The sequence below is a fragment of the Ambystoma mexicanum genome, chromosome 14, assembly GCF_040938575.1.
Source record: "Ambystoma mexicanum isolate Mex_15411 chromosome 14, UKY_AmexF1_1, whole genome shotgun sequence".
Classification (NCBI taxonomy): Eukaryota; Metazoa; Chordata; class Amphibia; order Caudata; family Ambystomatidae; genus Ambystoma; species Ambystoma mexicanum.
The window spans coordinates 109,133,284-109,155,398 of NC_090940.1; the positions used below are offsets into that span (position 1 = coordinate 109,133,284).

The 22,115-nt window shown below is 47.1% G+C and overlaps 1 protein-coding gene across 8 annotated transcripts in view; it reads right to left on the reverse strand.

Moving 5' to 3' along the window:
* NUMB (NUMB endocytic adaptor protein) overlaps positions 1-22,115 on the reverse strand; it is an 824,148-nt gene that overhangs the window by 336,392 nt on the left and 465,641 nt on the right. For all 8 annotated transcript variants that reach the window (XM_069638646.1, XM_069638648.1, XM_069638651.1 and 5 more), the window contains one exon: positions 8,438-8,512. In XM_069638646.1, coding sequence (XP_069494747.1) covers positions 8,438-8,512 — 75 coding nt within the window. The remainder of the gene's footprint in view (positions 1-8,437; positions 8,513-22,115) is intronic.

Sequence of the window (22,115 nt, forward strand, 5' to 3'; positions counted from 1 at the left end):
GTTCCAATGTTTATGCATTAGCCCATACAGTTTATTACTTTATGCCGAAAATTGTGTCACCATCTTCACTTTTTGCATGGTATCTACCTTGCTTCTCTCTTTAGGCTTGAATAAATCTACTCTATTAATCTTCCCACTTGTGTCTCTTGCTTTAGTCAAAACATCCTCTGTGTAACCTCTGTTTAAATCTAGTATCATGCATCATACACTTTTTCAAATTCTACCATTTCTTTACAATTTCTACAGGCTCTAATGTATTCCCCAGTTGGTATGTTTTAATGACAGTAGATTTATGACAACTTGTGGCAAACAAGACAGAATTCACTTCTGATGGTTTCCTATATGTTTTTGACATAATCTTGTTCTCCTTTACATATAGGCTTGCATCTAAAAAGTAAATTTCAGTCAAATGACTATTACTAGTAAATTGGATACCAAGATCATAGCCATTGAGGTAAGTCACAAAGTCATTCAAGCATGATGGGTTACCCTGAAACATATCGCCAATAAATCTGGTTCATAAGTTTATACTTGGTCTATACAAGATTGTCACAATATACAGACTTGTTTTCAAAGAAGCACACAAAGAGATTAGCAAGCGATGGGGCATAATTACCTCCAATTGCCAGTCCCCTAATCTGTCTGTACACATTCCCGTTGAACAAAAATACATTATTTGTTAGTGTGAAGTCTAGCATTTCTTTATAATCAAAACATGCTGGAAAAACTTTTTCAATTTTAGTTTTCTTGTAAATGTAGAAAAATCCACTTGTGTATTAATCCAGTTATTCCTAACTGTCGGAGTTAATGACATGCCTTTATTTAATAATGTTGTATCAGCATTGCTCAGTTCTCTACTTGACAAGTTAAAGACTAGATTCCCATTCAACTGGTTTGTTTTTATCTTGGTCCAAGATCTGGTTATCTGTTTCCTTATGTCCGATCCCTCTCTCTCTCCTTGCACGTTTCCCACCTATGGTACAGTGTCTAGGTCTGAGCCCATTATAGTATATGTGACTGGTGGGTGGCCTTTTGTTTGTGGCCATTAAGTTGGCTTTCTTCATCTGTTTAATCCATTCCAAAAAACATTGAATTCCAGAGGATTCATTACTCGGTCTACTAGTTGCTGGCTCACCGTCAGGGTTGGAGCTAGCTGGTGATTGTGGAGTGGTTTCTCCTGAGTGCCCTTGTAGATCATCATCATATTTGGTCTGAAATGAGTAAACTATCTCACGATAGTCCCCATCATCTTTAAGAATTTCAGTGCTTTAAGGTTAACATCATTTTGGTGCATTTTTAAAAGATCATACATTTTCTTGAAATTATTTTCTACAGTGGCTGGCATTGCATTAATTTGTTCAATTTCTGTTTTGATATGCAAATATAAAACTGTCCACAGAGGCCTGAACTGAGATCATGAAATGGGGTGTTTTTCTATAAAAGGATCTACTAGAACTACAAAAAAATAATGGTACATTTTGTATGTCTATAATGTGTGTGGTTTAGGCTACTAATCATGTGTTTATGGTTAAGGGTTTATGAAAAATAATGGTATTTCTGCTATAATGGCTTTACATATGCCAGTTGTACTTGTGTATGTCTAGGGTAACTTTGCCTGTGTAAATAAGGAAGTGCAAACTTTGAACAGAATCATAGCTAAATGCGTTGACTGAACGATTATAGGCAACAATGGATGCACAAGCTACCACATCAGTAGGCAATTAGACCCGGGAGGAGGCATACATCTGTCCTTTTCTAAGAACATGTTAATTTATTACGCCTGCAAGGTGCATCTTTGTGGTCTCCACAGTGACATGCAACAAATTCTAGAACATGTAGGCAAATATAGTTGGTGCCAATGTTTTGGAACTGATATCATAAGTAACAGTTCGGCTCTATGTCCACCAACAATACAGAGTAACCATGAAGTGTAGCTTAAGATGAACATTGAAGCACAATTTTTCACATTTTGAGTCCCTACTTAGCTGAAAGTAACGCATACAGTTTGCTTTTAGTTAAGTAGCAGTTCAGAATTACGCCAAAGCCCTGTGGCGCTTCGAAGTGATGCTGGGTTGCCAAATGTAAACGGCATGATGTAAGACTTTACGGTTAGATGTCATGTCCAAGACATAAGGCTGTAGGAACAAGGCGGCGCCCTCGCGCCATGCAGATCGCCGCTGATTAATGCCTTGCAGAGGCACAGGGGCTAATGAAAGCCACACAGAAGCAAGTATGGATGATAGGTTGGGCTGGCAAGCTTGTTGTTGGCTTAAATAAGAGTCATTTTGTTGCGCATGGCATTTAGAAGTGAATTTGAGTTGTTAGCAGTCATGCTGGCGGTGATCCAGTATTGCGGGTGGTTCGATCTTGTTAGAATGATGGGAGATGCTACAAGCCGGTCGCGCATAATTGTGTGTGGTTTGATTTTGTAAACATGATTCATGCGGGTGCAAACATAAGCTACACCAGAACAAACCAGATATTATACTAATGCTATAAACTATTTTAGTGTATGGATAGAACTGTTCTTATTTACGGCTCATGCATACAAGAAAAGAAATTGGCCGATTCATGGATATTGCTTTTAGGACTTCATATTGCTGGGGAATTAACCCACTGGAAAAGTATCTTGCTACATTATTGGATTATTCAAACAAATAAGTTTTAAGGATTGGTGATTAGCCATTGGATAAGAACACGATTACTAATTGTGAATAGATTTTAAGAACTTCAACATTTGGTGAAGGGTTATGGCTCCTGGGATTGGGGGGAATTTTAAGTGGTCATTGGCTAAGATAGCATGTGAGCAATGTACAATTTGGAAATGATGGAATAATTATTGGAGATTAGACATCATGTTATGTATATTTTGATTAGGTTTCAAGATTTTGGACCTAATTTGCAGGAATTGATTGTGGATGTTAAGAAAATCACAATTTCATTGGAAATACTAGGTAAGAATATGGGACATAAGAGTTACCAAATGTTTTGGATGAGGAGAGGTTAAATTCTTTTTTCATTTCCGGTATAATGACCTGAGGAAACGACTAGTCCTTTGAACTCTGCTATTAGGAATTAATTGTTTCAAAGTACTGGAGCAGGTTTAACAGTAACTAACCGCTTTAAATGGCCAAATAGACAAACTTATTATAGAAACTATGGACAATCATGTTCCTGGTGATGGTACACAGACTAGATTTGGTTTCTTCATTAAGGTCAGCTGGAATTCACACAGAGTATTGGAGGTGGACATGCGGGTGTACTAGTGCTTTTTCTAATTAAGTGAATAAATCACTGCACACTGAGGTATAGGTTTGCCTAATTGTACTGGTTAACATTTGCATTGGACCATATGGAACTAACAGTGTTTGACAATGTATTTGTTTTTAGTTTTCTTTTTGTGTTCCCTTTTTATTATTTTCCTTTCTCCCCTTCAATGTGACACATCTTTGCCCTGGTGTACTGGTGTGGATTACAATATTTTGTTCTTAATATTGTATAAATTGTATCTTTACTATGATATTTAAGCCCTGATGAAGACCGTTGTTAACTAGGTCAAAACCCGTGTTGGCGAAAGCTGAATATTAGTGATGACTGCATATTAAAAAATTATTGCACACCTAATAAGGAACCTTTCATTAATCATTTTCAGGTTTCATTTCTGTATGAATTAGGTTAATGGGTGCATGGCGCATTGGGCAGATATATGCTTTAGGATCTTCCTAATGTCCAATTCCGGACGTCCTTCAATAATGCAATCTTGACCATTATGTGCAAGTTGTGACATCCGGCAAATCGAACATGAAGTTCAAATTTTGGTGTAAATCTTAGCATTTATGTTAAGCTTGTCTGATGTAGCAAACTTCTCACAACATTTCTACTTAATGCAGAGAAGATCCCTTTTTCTATGGAAATAAGACTGCTGCTTAATACTTTTAAGCCTGCAAATGGCTACCATGAATCCGACCGATGTGAGCTCATTTACACTTTCACAATTCTTTTCCCAACTGAGCATGATAAAGATTGTAAATATGTTTTGTTGCTGCTCAAAGAAAATCGCCAACCCTCCCTCCCCCCAAATGACTGCCTTAAAAGTCAGCCCAGTTGTTGAAGTCAGACGTGCCTTTCTCTTAGTTGGTATGGAAAATATATCAATGAATTCATGAATCTCTTGCACCAAACCTTGGTCTTTCAACAGTTGCTCCCTTAAATGCTAAATCCTTTGTGTGGAGATGATGGCAAAGGGTCAAGTAAAGTGATATAGGGGCATGATCAGACAGGGCTATCCAACCAATCTTAGCTTCAACCATATTCAGTATTAAATTGCATGTCAAAAGAATACAATGTGTGTTAATGGCAGGTGCACTTGTGAAAACATACGGAATACTTTTTCGGTGGAATGCATCTGCTCTAACCCCCAGATGCCTATTTTTCTGCTTGGACTTGATCGTCCAAAGTACAAGCCAACACCTCACCCCATCAAGTGCAAGATCACAAATGAGATCAAAATCCCCATAGAGCAGGGGTGCACAACTGATTTTGACAGAAGGCCGAAAGTACCTTACATGATGGCTATAGTGGGCTGAAAAGTAAAAGTGTGTGGGGCGGTAGGCGCGGCGGGGCGTGGCAGGAGGCTTTTTCAACCCCCAATTTTTACTAAACACATGGAAAAAGAATACGTTTTTGAGGTGCAACGCTTTTTATTTGTATTTCAGACTTACATTTTCCATTGTTATTTATTTCTATTTAGTTACTGCATATTGTCTGTTGATTAAATAATATATATTTTATTAACCCTTGATTGGACATTCCGTTATTTTGGACTGCAATACTTTGCTGTTTGGGTTGCCCAAGAGGAGTATGGCCTTCGTTGAGTCAGGTTTCCACAAAAAGCAAAGGCTGTACATCTCCTACCTGTGGCTGTTTTAGCTTTATTATTGGGTTCACTCTTGAAGTGCGACACTATGCCCCATGGCACCCACCCCTCAAGCAAACACTATTCCCCATGGCTCCCACCCCTCAAGCAAACACTATGCCCCATGGCTCCCACTCCTCAACCAAACACTATGCCCCATGGCTCCCACCCCCCAAGCAAACACTATGCCCCATGGCTCCCACCCCTCAAGCAAACACCATCTCCCACCCCTCAAGCAAACGCTATGCCCCATGACACCCAACCCTCAAGAAAACACTATGCCCCATGGCCCCCACCCCCCAACCAAACACTATGCCCCAAGACCCACCCCTCAATCAAAAACTATGCCCCATGTCACCAACCATGCACCATGCATATATACTCATACAGACCCCCACCCCTGCATACAGACTAACAAGCATGCACCATGCACCCATACAGACCCAAACCCCCACCTCAGCACACAAACTCACAAGCATACACCAATACAGACCCGAACCCCCGCCCCCCCCAACTCACCAAACAAACTCACAAGCATGCACCCATACAGATCCAGACCCCCCCACCCAGCATCTCAACATACACTGAACGTGCACACATCAACATACAATCAGGCAGACCCAACACTCACCCCATCCCCACATCTCAACATACACTGAACCTGTACTCAAAAACAAACATTAAGGCAGATCCAATACACCCCACACCCGCATCTCAACATACACTGAACGTGCACACAACAACCATTCAGCCAGACCAGACACCCCACTTCCTCCCGCATCTCCCCATACACTGCACTTGCACACAAACACATTCAGGCAGACCCGACGCACACACCCCCCTCCGCATCTCAACATACACTGCACTTGCACACAAACACATTCAGGCAGACCCGAGACACCCCACACCCGGATTTTAACATACAAGCAGGTCAAAGACCCAGGCAGACGCACACAAACGAACATCCCACCCAAAAATCTGTACTTACCGGACATGCTGGAATGCAGGCCAGCTGGAACGTTGTCGAGGTCTGGTACTACAGCTGGCGTGGCAAGGCTGAAATGCCTTCCAGCATCAAGCCTTTTGACCACGCCAGCTGTAGTGCTGGCACTCCATTGGTGCAGCACACACGCACTACATGGCTCATAGGAGCTACGTGGTGCGTGTGCCCTGAGCCAATGAGGACCAGTGTTTTGTCCGGCTGGAAGACAACAAAGACTTTTCCTAATGGAGGGCGGCCGATGCTGCTTGATTGCCACCCTCCATTAGGAAAAGTCTTTGTTGCTGGCGGGCCGGACAAAACAGCATGACGGGCTGCAACTGGCCCGCGGGCCGTAAATTGTGCACCCATGCCATAGAGTATAATGTCCATACCAGCAAAAGTGGACAGTTCAGAAAGCACAAGTGGTTCTTTTGGGTACTGGTGTGTAAATCGATACAACTTAATAAATCAATACATCCCTCTCATCCCACTTTCCTCTTACAAAAAGTTATCTTCCCTTTTGATCACTTCAGATGGTAATTGCACTAATTGGGGAGTTTTTATGAAAACCACAAAGGACATGCGCCATTTTCGTTGGGTGGGAAGCATGGAAATGTGTGGGGACAATCTGTGTTAGTCATTCTTCACAAATGGGTTTCTTGCAAAGCTACCACCTCTGAGTATTCATGTTCGATATGATTCCATATGGATACCTTCTTGGAGGAGGAAAGTGGGGGAAAATCAAAGCAAATCACAGCAAGGAATCAGATAATTTTGCGTTTATATAGCACTATGAACCCTCAGGCATCTGAGCGCTGCTTATTATTGCCCAAGGTGTGTGGTGCTCATTTATCGTCCTCGGAAGGATGAAAGGCTGAGTTCGGCCCTGCTGGGATTCAAACCTGCATCGGCAGGCTCTGCACCAATGTCAAAGCAAGCCCGCTACTCGCTATTCTAGCTGACCGGTATACTGGTGATTCTGGTAAGTTGCCTATTTGGTCTGTAAAAGGAAATATTTACAACCAGAGATGTAAATAGGTGTAACAGTGTCCAAGTATAATTCCCCCGTGCAACCTTCCAAACATTCACCCACAAACCAAACCAAAAGGGACCATGAAAACAGTCACACTGCATGTGCATTCAGGGACATTAGGCCGATTAACAGTGGCATATATGTGGTCACGTGTGTGTGTGTGTTTAACACAACAATTCAAGTATAAAATGATAAATGTCAGTTGGGTTAGGGTTCCAGACTGAGGGAGAACCTTGCAGTCTAAAGACAACCCCTTTTTGGCCCCAGAAGGGATAGATGTACAATTTTCTACAAATCTAGCTGAACCCTCAATGTGTCAAGCAATTAACGAAGTCGTACATTCTCAACTCTCCTACTGCTCTAAAAACAAAAATCACCCAATTCAACTAGCCACCCATTTGTTTCTGCAGTTCAAATGTTGGTCACTGAGTAAAGGACCTGATAGCCCTCCCAGTGCTGTACACAGCACGGCCATACACTGTCCAGATTTCTGAGTGGTTACTCAAAAAATTGTTTAAAGCTTCAAAATTGCAGTAGGTAATTTAGTTGCAGCTCAGGTTCTACTGGTGTATCACTACCCTCTAGAAATTACCCTTCAAATTGATACGATCAGTGCCCCCAAAAATTAATATAGACCCAGGCATGCCAATCTCTGGCAGCCACCATAGCGTCTAACTTTCAAAACCTCTCCTTACTGCCCCCACTAGCTTCATTTAATTGGACATGGCTTCTGGCCCAGGGTTAACAATCGGGAGCTGGTGGGAACGTGGGAGAATCCCCAGTCCCCAACGATTGAGGCCCGCAAACGCACAGCAAGTGAGCCCGCCAACCCTTAGTAGATTCCAGATACAGAGAAGGCCAGTGAGCAACCCACCAGAGCACACATCGACCGACTCTGAATCTGCCCACAGGGTTGATTCTGAAAATCCATCTCAACACCAAACATTGCAAAATGGAAGGGAGAGCGTGCTCATTTGTTTTCCATTTTTGATGTCAATGCACTTCATTTTATTCTGTGCACAGCATAAAATAACTAAGTTCACTTTACTAAGATGTTTAAGCAGTGACTACCCAATATTCTTTATTTACTATTTATCTCAAAGTGGGACATCCATGTTTTTTGTTGACAGCAACTGTATCCTCTGCCAATATTTTGAGAAGGTGGTAGTTTACACTTGGCACTTAACATTAATTGTACATCTAAAATGAATGTGTACCAATGTAACTGAGACTTGAGGTTAAATTGACTTGCATGTTCTATTCTGTATAATTAGCAGAGTGCTTTTAAGAAAGTATGGCAGCATTTAATATGACCCGATATAACCTTTATTTTCTGCGAATGCTTCAAACATTCTGTCTGAAATATAAATGAAATCTTCAATGGGCACAATGTTGATAACATAGGTGCTTATTGCTTATCATACAAGAAATAGGTAACATACTTTTTGAACACAATAGCAAAAGAATGATTTTAGTTGCAATTAATATGTTAAAAGAAAAATCTAACCTTTGTTTTTTCATCCACAACTCTTAATCCATCTGCAGAAACCCACAGGACTGCCTTCACAGCTTTCTTTCCAGTCTTAACAGAAGCAAGAAAAACACTGTTAAATGAAGTTCGAAGTCTGGTTCATAATGAGGCCACTAGGAGGGTGCATCTCCACGATAAAGGTTTACAAAGTGTGCCCAAAGACTTAAAACCAAACTGCAAACCATTCCAAGATGAAACCAAGCAAAAGCCAAGGTTAGAGGAACACGTTTGCAAGAGGACAGGTAGAAGGAGGAAAAGGTTAGCATGTTCTTAAATATAAAGAATTACACATCAAATTCTTAATTAGTTATGAAAATGTCCATCCAAAAAAACTAAATGTATGCTAATGCATAAGGAGTTACACCACTGGTAGCACTTGAAGGTGTGGCATTAAGAATTATTTAAAGATACGTTTTAACGTAAAATCCAGTTCCACTGTGTAATCCACCCCTATCATGTTCACACTTCACCATAGCATTGTACTAAGCCCCAGCAAAGAGAAAGAGGATTTCAAACTCCCTAATTTTTCCCAACAACTGATCTGGGAAAGGCACTGGCCACAAGTATTTGAGGCAACTTTGCCTTAAAAACACACAAATCACGCTTGTTGTGATCTTCTATTCTCATCTACAACAATGTTAGAATGTGCAACGGGGTTATGAATATATTATAGCAGCACTTCGTGTAAATGCCAAAGAACTATTTTAGGATGTGCTTCAAATCATTTCTTTCTGCAGGACTGAAATTATGTTTTTAACTAAAATGTGTAACTTTGGTTTATCCAATCACTCGGATTTGTTTTTAAAGAAATTAAAGTTACTCACTGTTGTGAATAGAGTACTCAGAGTCCATAGTCCCCTTTCCTCCATCGTTGTGCTTGTCCCGCTACATGGGGATGGTATCAGGACCTTTGGCAGCAAAAGAAATTGAGATTTCCCTTTAAATTTAGTAAAGCGCTTGGGCGAGTGACCTCGGATGTGGGAACCCCCGCTGAGTCACCACCCTCCAGCGCCTCACCTCAGTCCCATTTGAACACATCGGCATATATATACCTGGCGACGCTGATCATTTATTAGCCTTTGGAATACTAGCGGGGGAAGGTGGGTGGAACATATGGAGGAAAGGGGACTAGGGACTACGAGTACTCTAGTCACTACAGTGAGTAACTAATTAATCATACATCCCGTGCCCTTTCCTCCATCCCTGTGGGTGATTCCACCGAAGAAGACCATAGGGTGGAGCTGTGACAACCTGACTCAGATCTAAGACAAAGCAAAAAGGTTCTTGAGAACCACCTGACTAAACTCAGCATCGCGCCTGGAGCTGGTATCCAGGGAATAGTGCTTACAGAAGGCACACGGAGTAGCCCAAATAGCCGCCTTGCTGATGACATCCCAAGAAGTATGTCTCTGAAACGCTGTGCCTGGGGCCTTCGCTCTGACCGCATGTGTGTGAATCCCCTCAAGGACTGGTTTGCCCATGGCTGTATAGGCCTCCGAAATGGCCTGAACCATCCAACGGGCAATGGAAACCAGAGAGTCGGGGGGATGAGCCCCCAAAAGTCACAAACAATGTCTAAGACTTCCTGAATGATTTCGTCCAAGAGAGGTAAAACCGGAGGACCCTCTTGATGTCCAAGGACTGTAAGGCACCCTCTTCCTCCGACTGTGTTCGGAAAGAACACAGGCAGGTAGTTATCTTGATTCAGATGAAACGGAGAGGCCACCTTGGGCAAGAAGTTTGGGCGAGTGCGCAAGATGACCTTGTTGTGAAACATGGTGAAGGGCTCACACGAAGATTCCGCCTGCAGCTCACTAACCCTGTGCCCTGAGGCAAGAGCTACCAGTAAAACGTTAGTCTTACCAAGCAGATGTCTGTAAAGGCCATTGACTCGAAAACCATGTGCTGCAAAGCTGCCAGAATGACACTGAAGTCCCAGACCGGGCGCAGCCTAGGCACCAGAGGAAAAAGCCTAGACAGCCCTTTGAGGTAGACCTTAACCACTGGGTTGGTTGCTGAAAACATGCTCAGTGGAATTCTTATACGCCTCAATCGCATGACGACCAATTAAGTGTGGCAAGTATCCACCTGAACTACAAAACGAGCCAGGTGTGCTGAAAAAGCCAGTACGTCATCCAGGGGATAGGTGACGTGGTACATACCCTTTTCGTGAGCCCAATGGCAGAACGTAGTCCATTTGCTCTTATACTGGGACCGATTCGAGGGCCTTCTGGCCTGTTGAATGACGTGCCAGTTGTCATCCGTACATGGAGTATGCTGAAGCCTCGGCTGGTCAGGAACCAGGTAGTCAGCGCCAGCTTGGCTGGGGCCTGATGTTCCACTGCCCCCACCCTGCTGCATCAGGAAGCCCCGGCTGGAGATCAGAAGGTGGACGGGACCCTTGAAGAACAACTGCATCAGATCTGAAAACCAGGGTCTCGAATGCCAGTGGGGGGCAATCGGGATGAGGCTGCAGCCCACCGAAGCGATGGGACCGCTGGAGCAGAGGGGTGGGTAGCAACGTGCCAACAGATCTGGAAGGTGTCTCCAAGTGACCCCTGACCCGTCCTGCCCATGAAGCATACTGAGGGCACTTGGAATTCCAGGGAGATGCGAACAAGTCCAGGTCCGCAAACCCCCCCAACGCTGGAACAGGGGAAACAAGGAGTCAGTGTGCAACTCCCACTCGTAGGTGTTGAACCCCAGGTGGCCCGGTTCATCTGCTTTTGCATTGCTGTCACCAGGAAGGTGGATCGCACAAATCCAAACCCCTTCTGTCAGGGCCATTCCCAGAACGATACCGCCTCCAGACAGACTAGGGGCAGAAACGTCTTGAGGGCCAGGCTCACTTCCCCGAGCTCGAGCAGATTGATATGCAGGAGGGCTTCCGTCCTGGACCATGCACCATGAATTACGTAGTCCTCCAGAGTATCCCCCAACCCGAAAGAGGAGTCAGTCGTCAGCACCATGGCAGGCTCTGGACGGGTGAAGGGGGCTCCCACTGAAACATTGCCATCCATCATTCACCAGTGAAGATTGGGCAGGACGAGCACGGGTATTGGAATCCTGTCCGACAGACTCCGGTCTGCTGATCCCAACTGGCTTCAAGGTAGAGCTAGAGGCACTTCATCTTGAGGCGAGTGTGCTGTACAGTGAGCACGCAGGAGGCCATCAAGCCGAGGCGGTGCTGAAACCACCAAGCCAAGGTGGTCGAGTTGGCCAGAAAGTGCCCTACCACCGTGCGATGGGAGAGTATCCTCTCGGGCATGGTGAACACTCGCTGAACGACCGTGTTCCAACACACCCCTAGGAAGACCAGATCCTGAGAGGGGCACACCTGCAACTTCCTCTGGTTGAGGGAGAACCCCAGCTGATGAAAAATAGCAGCCAATCTCTTGCAGGAGTGCACCACCCCTTCAGGTGGCCCTGCCCACACCAGACAATTGTCCAGAATGGGGGACAGATGATGGCCCTCCAAGCAGAGGAGACTCGCCACTGCATTCATCAACTTCATGAAGAAACGATGGGCAGAGTTCAGGCTCAAAGGAAGCACCTTGTACTGAAAATGGTATGACATTGTGAAAAGCAGAAACTTCTGATGCGGCTGGTAGATGGGGACATGCAGTTAAGAATCCTTGAGGTCCAGGGAACACATCAAGTTCCCTGCACACAAAGACTCCGATATGTGTGTGGGAGTAATCATCCTGAATCTTTCTAACAGTAAAGACAGATTGAGAAATGACAGGTAAAGGACAACCCTCAGGCCAGCCTGGTTGTTGTTCTTGGTACCGCAAAACTCCTGGAGTAGAACCCAGAGCTCCTGCCTGATTGAGAAACCGGTTCTATTGCCTGCATCTCTAAGACCGAAAAGGCTGCAAGTAAAAGAGCGGGGAACCCGATTTGATGAAGAGGATGAGAGGTTGGAAGAGAGAAAGTAAGAGGAAGACTGAAGCCCGTGGAGACTACAGATAGGATACACAGGTTGTTGAAGACACTCCCAGGTGTTCTGGAAAAAAGCCAAATGCCCTCCCCACCCCCATGCCCCCCACTGAAGAGCTGTGTTCCCCAACCTTGACGTCACTGTTTCTTGGCACCGGAGCCGGGGGCAGAGGAGGGGGAGAGGGAAAATCCACGCAAAGTCCTCTGCTGCTTCCTCCTGTTGTCGCTGGGCAACCTGTCAGGCCTCTGCGTACCGCAATCCCTTGAAGCCAGTCAAAGCGCAGGGTTTGAATTCGGTTATGCCCTGAGACGGAGGGAAGCACTTCTGCCCTGGCTTCGTCAGGATGGGCAAGTACTTGGCAGTTTGAGTGGAGGTTTTCTTCTTTGTCAACTCGTCATCGGTAGACTAATGAAAAAGGTCCACGCCCTCAAAGGGCTGTTCCAGGATCTGTGTTCCATGTTAGATGAAACATTAGTGGCATGCATCCACGCCGTCCTTCTCATCTTGAAACAAAGGCAAAGCCCTCTGCTGGCTGTGTCGATGTGGGAGACCGAAGACTCCATGAGGTCCTGTGGAAAGGCCTGTGCATCTGCCAGACCAGCCTTGAAGAAGGCTCGTCTTTCCACAGGGTGGTGGACAAAAATTCCCAGAGCTGCTGCCACAGCTCCTGGTTAGCCGCAGCTAAGAGGGTGTCAGTTTGCAGCAGATGCAGTCCTGAAATGGCATAACTGTTTGCCCAAAGACTCGAGGACCTTGTCCTCCTTGGAACGACAGCTGGAGGTGGCTCCCGTGGAGAAAGAAGACGAAGACTAGGATTTAAAATATAATGAGGCCGCAGCCAACACTGAAGAATGCGGCTGCAGATAGAAGGCCAGGAGGAATGGCTCCCTGTCCATCAACCTGGACCTGCAGTCCAGCTTCTTGTTAATATGGGCGTTAGCCATGGGCTTCTCCCAGACCTTTGTCGCCACCTGCAGGATATCCTTCTGGAGAGGGATGCCACACCGGATCGTGGTGCGCTTGCCCAAAACCTATGCCAGCACTCCCGACTCCTGGTGGGACTTCCTCGGGCAGAGGGACCCACAAGAATTCTGCCAGGCCCTGAAGGCGGTCTTGAAAGGCCTTAACGGATACTGAGGGTTCATCGTCCTGGGAGTCCGCATCCCCCTCCTCCCCCTTTTATATAGGCTGAGGGGAGCATGTGCCCTGGGACATAGGTGCCAACAGGGTTACCCTTAAGTCCGGGAGCAGAAGACAGGTCCAACGCTGTTGAGGGGGAGTCATTGGTGGTACAGGAGGAGGTGGAGGGGTCTGCACAACCGGTACGGCCTGGACCGGGGGAGGGATTGGCACTGGAACCGGCAGCGCTGGAGGAATTCGAAGATGGCCCAGAGGAGGGATTTGGGGCGGCACCCCCTGCGGGATCACCTCCTTCACTATATCCGTTAGGACCCTTGTCATCTGAAGTGAACACTTGAGGAGGAGGAAACACTTGAAGAAGCAGTTCTAGCTAGCCGCCGGGTACCTTGGGGCCTGGCCCTCCTAGGCGATGGGTCTCCGCTCCTGGCCAAATCGCCTGAGGCGTGTAGCCATAAGGCTGCGATGGGTAGATTTACCCCTGAGCAGACCAAGTGCCTGTACCGTACAATCCGCTGCCGCTTCCAGAGGGAAGGGGACTGGATCTTCCTGCAAAGCCTATTTACTGGGTGAGACCTCAGGTCGGCCCAGAGTTGAATCCAAGATGGCCAACAGCCTGGCAGGCTCCGCCACGTGCTTCTCTGCCATTTTGAAGCCTTGCGCCACGCCGTGGTCGGGAGGGCACAAAGAACCCGAGAGGCCTCAGACATGGGAGGATACCACTTGGGTCTTGCACCCGAAGCAGAAGCGTTGACCTCAGAGATCACTCTGGTAGGTGCTGCGTCCTCGGCTGGTTGGCCGGTAGTCGTAACGCCCCGACTCACGACCTCCGAGCGAGCTCCGGTAGCAAGTAGGTAGTATGCCCTCGGCATCTGTGCCAGTAGCCGTGCTAGATCGTCCAGAGGACTGACTCTTGGATGTGGCACCCGATGATCCCCTTACCCCTTGGCGTCAAAGAAGAGGACAAACCTTATTGCCCTGCCGAGGACAGCCCGTAGGGCCCCTGAGCCCCTCAGCTTGGGAGCCGGTAGCCTGGATGGCCTCAGGTCTGGTACCGCAGCGCCTGGAAGAGCCCCAGGGACCCTCGGCTTGGGAGGCGGTAGCCTTAGAGGCCTCGGTCCTGCCAGAAACTGAATCCGAGTAACCCTTGACCGTGGGAGCCCCGGGAAAGAAGTCGCCACGCAGAGAAGCCGAGCTGAACAGAGGACTTACCTTGTCTTGACGAGAGGTCCTGGAGACGAAGTCCTTAAGGTGGGGCGGAGGAGAAGTGTGGAAGATCTCCCTCCACGCAACAACCGATTCTTCAATGCCCTGTGACCGAGAGCGCTGCAAGCCGAACACATGTCCCAGCGGTGGTCGGGCCAAAGAAACTCAAGACAGAGTGCATGGGGGTCCAGGGCTGGGAACGAGCGATCACATGAGGCACATCTCATGAATCCTGCTGCAGCCAACATACGCTGAGGGAGGCGAGGCACTGAAGGGAGGTTAAGACAGACAAAAACAGGGAGCAAGCAGAAGTCTCCGCGCAGACTGCCATGTCCAACACCGTCTGTGCGGAAAAAGGGACTGAGGTGAGGCGCCAAAGGGCGGGGCCTCGCGGGTTGTTGGCATGTCCGAGGCCATCCTCCTGCGCACTATTAAGATTTAATGGGGAAGCTCAATTCTTTCGCTGCCAAAGGTTCCAGCACACCCACAAGGATGGAGGAAAGGGGACGGGACGTATGAGTAAAATAGATTACAAAGTTTTATTTAATTTTATTGTTAAATTTTCCATCACAAATTTAAACAATTGTGAACTTTAAAGGCATCCGTCTTTTGGGATCTTTCAGACAGAGAATCATGAGATTAACAGGAACTTCATACTGCACTTAACGCAAACATGATATGTTGTTCCCAAAAATGTTTTTGAAGTGCATGAGTTACCTCAGCATATACTTGGAAGAGAGGGCATTTCTGAGGAGAGGGAACCGTGCATGATGTCCTTTCAACTAACCTGTAAGAATTCTTGAGCTAGAAATTGCTTGAAGAAACCAATTTAAGGATTTCTTAGGTTTGAGTTGATACCAGCCCTCCAGCAATGTTCGATAAATGATTCAGTAAAGGTGGTATTCACCGCTAAATTAACAGCCAGGTCTTAAATTCATATTTTGAATACAGAACACGACAGGGACCAAAAACAAACAGATGATAGGAGTATAGCATGTGTCCAAAAAGACCCATTGATCTTAGTAAAACAGCGAGCAGTTTTTGGAGTACAATGTGTGCCTTATCTATTTTTTGTAATGCTCATTGAAAACCGAACAACTGAATTAGCAGTGCTACTCTACAACTTGCAGATTGGTACAGGTTTACGATTGATGCAGGAACCAATCCAAGCCTATCTGACCCTATCCTTGGTTATGAGGGTTCTACTTGACTGGTGCTTTAACCCAGAGCAGAATAGTACAGTCAGAAAACATACACATTCATTCTTCACTTTACAGGCCACTGTAAAATTTAAATATTTGATCATCCGGAAGTTGCAAAGTGTTTTAGTGCCATAACAGAAGGGCCAGTGGAGGAGTTAAGAAACAAACTGCATAGCGCACAGAGCCTTCACTTGTTGCCTTTACTGCCAAGTTTTCAGTTATATTTATTTTTCAAACTACAAGTGAAAATATGCCTTTATTTCTTTGAGCAAGTCATATGATGCTGACTTCAAGAGTTGTGAATAAAAGAGTGCCATAACGTGGCATTCACTAAAAGGAATGGCCACTTGGTAAGCGAGGAAGACCCCAATGTCAGTTACTTTGAATGGAAACCATGCAACAATGGATATAAAAAACACACGTGTGTGCCTTAGGACAACATGGAGGTACATTCGCTACACTTCTTTTAAAGGGTTGATGGTGTGTGGATGATTCATGACCCCCATCAAACATAAAAAGCTTGACATCATTAATATCTTGGAAGGCGTAAACTTTAAGGCTGAGAATGACAAAGTTACTCACCGTAGTGACTACCTTACTCCTAGTCCATAGTCCCCTTTCTTCCATACTTGTGGGAATTTTTTTCCTATTTTTATACCATACGTGACCGCAGCCCCGCCTTCCAGAGCACCACCTGGCGCATTGCCCTTCAGTCATTTTCTATCGCCAGGTCCAGGACCATTTAGCAACAATAGTGGATACTTATCAGACGGGACGGCAGGTGGGCGTATGGAGGAAAGGGGACTATGGACTAGGAGTAAGGTAGTCATTTCAGCGAGTAACTTTGTCATACTCCTACGTACCATCCCCTTTCCTCCATAATTGTGGGAGATTCCGAAGCACTATCCATAGGAACTACGGGTGGATGGAAAATCCTTTTTTGGAACATCCCCTTATTGGGCATCAACCTAGGAGCTCAGGTCAAGACAGTAATGTCTGCAAAAAGCCGATGGGGAAGCCCACGTAGCCGCTTTGCCACAAACTAGATGTGCATGAATGCTCTTTGGGGGCTGAATACCTTGAATTTTGTAGTCCTCGGAAATACATGAAGCTATCCAACGATAGATGGGCACTTTCAAGTCTGGACTCCCTTTCGGGTCACCAAATTAACAAAAAGTTGTGAAGAACTTCTACGTTCGCTTGTTCTGTCGAGGTAGAACTTCAGAGCATGTCTGACGTCTAGATTGTGTAAAACCCTCTCGGCATCAGAGACCGGGTTCGGGAAGAAGACTGGTTAAGATATTGACTGGTTTAAATGGAATTCAGAAACCACTTTGGGAAGGAAAGAAGGGCGAGTGCGAAGCACAACCTCATCCCTGTGGAAAGTTAGGAACGGATGGTCGACGGAGCTTGAAGCTTGCTTATTCGTCTTGCAGATGTCACCGCAATCAAAAAGGCCACCTTCCAAGAAAGGTACTTGAGCTCGGTAGTGGCCATGGGTTCAAAAGGCTTATGACAGAGCAGCGAGGGCCACATTAAGATCCGATTTGGGATGAGGGGCCCGAACCGGCGGGAAAAGATGAAGACTTAGAAAATGTCTCTTGATGACTGGATTCGCCAGTGAAAAAGATCAACTGTCAGTAGACTGATAAACCGCAATGGTGGATAAGTATGTCCTGCATGATAAGACATGGATGCCAGAGGCTGCAAGATCAGATACAAAAGACAAGACACAGTCAATAGAAGCCTGTCTGGGATCAAGCCCTTTGGCTAGAGACCAATGACAAAAACGGAGCCACGTGCTCCGGTATTGAGCTCTTGTAGAGGGCTTTCATGCCGCTTGAATTATACGCATGTTGTCCTCGGGGAGGATGAACTACGCTAATGATCGGAACTCAGGCACCAGGCTGCCAAGCTGAATGATTGAGGAGGGGTGCCACAACTGGTGATTGCTCTGGTGAAGAAAGTCTGGAATCTGCGTCAAACTGATTGGGGAGCACATCAACAGGTGCCGTCATTCCGAAAACCAGAACCTGGCTGGCGAACAAGGAGCTATGAAGAGGAGAGTGCAGTTCGATGCACTCCCGAGTTTCCAGAGCGAATTATGAATCAGCGGCAAAGGAGGAAAAGCATAAGCTTTCATGTTTTCCCACGGGATCTCGAGCACGTCCCCCAAAGACACTTTATCCCGTCCCTGGAAGCATAAAGAGGACGTTTCCAGTTCGAGGATGTCACAAAGAGGTCCACCGCTGGAGAACTCCATTGCTGGAAGATCTTGGTGAGAACATCGGTGTTCATCTCCCACTCTTAACTCGCCTCAGATTGGTGGCTGAGGGAGTCTGCAGCCACATTAATGTGACCTGTAATGTGCACAGCTTGAAGCCAGACATTGTGTTGGATAGTCCAAATTCAAATTTGGATAGCAAGGTCAACCAGAGGGGGAGACTTGGCGCCCCCATGTTTGTTGATGTAGAACATCGCTATGAAATTATCAGTGCAAATTCGACCACACTGTTGGTGATAGAGGGTCGAAAAGCCTTGATTGCAAGAAAAACTGCCAGGAGCTCCAGGTAATTGATGTGGAACCGTCTGTCCTGGGGCGTCTACAAATTGTACACCTCAAGGTGATGCGGTGTCGCTCCCCACCCCAGAAGGAAGGAATCTGTAGTAACCATTGCTTGTGGGCAGGGCTCCTGGAAGGAGGTCCTCACTGAAAGGTTGCTGGCGGATGACCACCACTGAAGATCCGCCGTCATACAGGATGCAATTGGAATCATCTTGGAATCTGGATCCGTAGCCTGGGACCAGCAGCTCTGAAGAGCGAGCTGAGTGTGCCTCATTTTCAGGCCTGTAAGCGGTAGAGCTAACACGCAAGCGGCCATGAGGCCCAGGAGTCTCTGGAACAACCAGGCCGACATGTGGGAGGACTGTAGGAAGAGTTGGCACGTGGCTGAAAGGTCAGTAATCCTGTCCTCAGTCAGGAACACTCTGGTACTACCGGTATCCCAACGGAAACCCAGAAAGATCAGGTCTTGAGCAACCGTCAGACGATTTCTGCCAGTTCACCGACAGCCCAAGATGGATCAGGAGCTGAAAGAGTGACTGAAGATTGGCATTTGAGGCCTGTGGGCAAGGACTGCGCAGGAGCCAATCGTCCAGGTATAGTTATACAAGAACTCCCTGCAGTCTGAGGAATGCTGCAATGACCGTCATCTTCGTAAAGACACGCAGTGCCGAGCTGAGACCAAACGGAAGCGCATGACACTGGAAGTGTTTCGTTCCCACTGAGAACCGCAGAAACTTTCGATGTGGGCTGCATATCAGAATATGGATGTAGGCATCTTGAAGGTCTACCACACTGAGCCAATCGCCCTTCCGGAGAGAAGACTTTATCTGGCAGGGTGTAATCATCTTGAATTTCTCTTGGGGTAGAAACAGATTGAACTTGGAGAGTCGAGGATAGTGCCCAGGCCAGCCTGGTTGGGTTTGGGCACTGTAAACAGACTGGTGTAATAGCCCTCCCCTTGCTGCCGCAAGTGAACAAGTTCCACTGCTCGGAGGTCTAGAGGTTTCTGTACCTCGGCTCTGAGGGAGAGCGATCCAGTCTGCAGGAGAGGAGTGTGGGGTAGGGGGAAGCGGCAACCAGAAGCGTGCCCGGGCGACAGACAAAACCCATCAGTCTTCTGTGATCTGCCACGCCTCCAGATGAGACGTAATTCATCCTCCCACCAGAGTCTTGTGCAACCAATGGAAAATATATCAAGGCAGGGAGAATACTTGTTGCTGAAGAGGAGGCTGTTGACCGAGAGAAAAACCACCCACCTTGCCTTTGCTGTTTACGGGGAGTGCCACCAGCAGGAGCCTCTGCGCGGCACGCACACTGGTCCTGAATGCCTCTGAAACCAGAGAAGAACCTCGTTTGAGACCGCAACCTCTGAGTAGAAGGTGCCGTTGCTTGGGGTTTCGCAAGGACTGACAATGACTTGGCAGTTTGAGTGCTTGCCTTGGTCTTTGTGAGTTCCTCACCCGTGGAGGAGCGGAACAGTTCTTTACCCTCGAAGGGGAGATCAAGCACCTTGTCATGAACTTCCTTCGAAAACTTTGTAGCATACAGCCACGCTTGGCCGGAGATGTCTACTCCGACCATAAGGCCTTGAGCGGGAAGTGTCTATATGATGGGCTGCAGCCTCAAGTAGATCATATGCCAGAATTCTGGCATTGGATAAGCCACCCTTAAAGTCTTCGTGCCTATCAGGAGGAATACATTCCTGAAACTCGTCAAGCTCCTTCCACAGCCTGACATTAGCAGTCGCCAGGATAAGCTTGGTATTAGCCTGATGCAGCTGAAGAGCCGAATTGGATGAGGGGAGTGGACATGCAGACAAGGATATGTCCCCAGACGCGTGTAGCTAGTAGCAAGCGTCTATTTTCTTGTTCAGGTGCTGCCCAGAATGAGTTTTTTTCCAAACCTTGCAGGCTTCGGCCAGGACATCCTTTTGAAGGAACAGGCCATTGTAAAGGCTCCAGAAAGTACCCCTTCTTGTGGAGCCTGAGGCTTGGGATGTCTAGGTATGCCATCATATCCACAAACTGGTCATGAAAGCCTCTGGTAGAATGGGTGGGTCGTCGCTGTCCTGGTCCGCTTCATCCTTTATCCAGTGAGGTGTGAGCAGAAACCTGAACCGCCGCACGTGGCGCCCAAGACCCCCCCCCACCCCCCCCCCGAGGGCATGGGTGACTGCGCAATGGGAGTCGTTTCCACAGGAGAAAGAGGAGGCGGTGGAGGAGGAGGCCCCACAGGAACTGGTGGAGGAGGTGGCACTACCAGGACCTGCAGAGGGATTGCCGGAACAGGGGCTAGTTCAGGTGGCTTAGGATAGATTTCCTTAAATAAATCCTTAAAGTACGGCTTCATGGTATCAAAATGCATCAGCATTTGAAACTTGCCAAAAAACACATCCTCAGAACAAGGTCTAGGCACTGGAGTGGGCAGAGGCCACCCAGAAGGGGCATAACTCCAGTATCGCAAAGAGGATGGTTGCCAGGATGGCCCTACACCAACTGGATCTAAGTAAATCAAAGAAGCGGACAGAGGGAGCGAGACTGTGTGCAGCAGCGGAGTCCGAGCATGCCAATCCAATGGAGGGCAGTACAGGTTCTTGTTATCCACAAATCGTGGAAAAGGCAGCTCAGCCCCAAAGACAGGCCCTTCAGTACCAGCTGTTGTGAATATTGGTGTGAGAGAGGTAGACAAAATGGCTGCCGTGGACGACTGGGTTGGACGACATTTTGTTAACGCCCGAGGTGAACTGTGCCACAGGTGCCAGTGAGGCTGTGGTCACCACAGGGGAATCAGGGCACTTAGGTTCCATTTTAGCATTGTGACAAGGAACCTCAGCAGAGTGGGTGCTAGCAGATGTAGAGTGTTTCTGCAACCACAGAGACTACTGATAAATTAGTCCCCCAATGAGGGAAGCTCAGCGGACCCGGTACTCCAAGACTTAAGGTGTTTAACTGGCTTCTATGCCCCCTCAGCAGGATCGGTTCGACCACAGGCCTGAGTGTGGGAAGGCTTAGAGTCACCCCCTGAAGCCAGAAGCCTCGAAGGATGCTCCTCAATCTTGCTGTCTTAGATATAGCCCCAAGATGAGAAACCTCTGGGTTAACCTCGGTACGTTTAGTCACCTTCAATAGGAACCACGAGCTGAGACTCAGTACACTTAGTTCCAGATGTGGAAACCTCAGGATTGACCCTGTTGAAAACGGCCTCAGAAGTACTGGGCCTAACTTTTTTAGCCCACAAAGGGGGAACCTCGGATGAAGATCCAGTTCAGGCAGCCCCTTTGCAGGGGACCTCAGAGGAAACTCCCGAGTGCCGATTAGATCCCTTTCGGGACACTGGAGGGAGATCCCTGGTCACAGAGCTACTTGAGCCCTTCCCAGACACCGAAGACCCCGGGAAGGAGTCCCCTGGCTGGGGTGCCCTAAAAAGGAACAAACTTACTGGTTGCTTCCCTTTTTCTTCAACAAACTGCTGAAATGTGGTGGAGGAATCTGTTGGAACACCTCCTCCCACCTGACAAGCTGACGCTGGAGTGCCTGGATGGAGAGGAGGTCACAGTAGAAGTACAAGTCCCACCGGTGTTCCGGGCATAAGCACTCAAGAAAA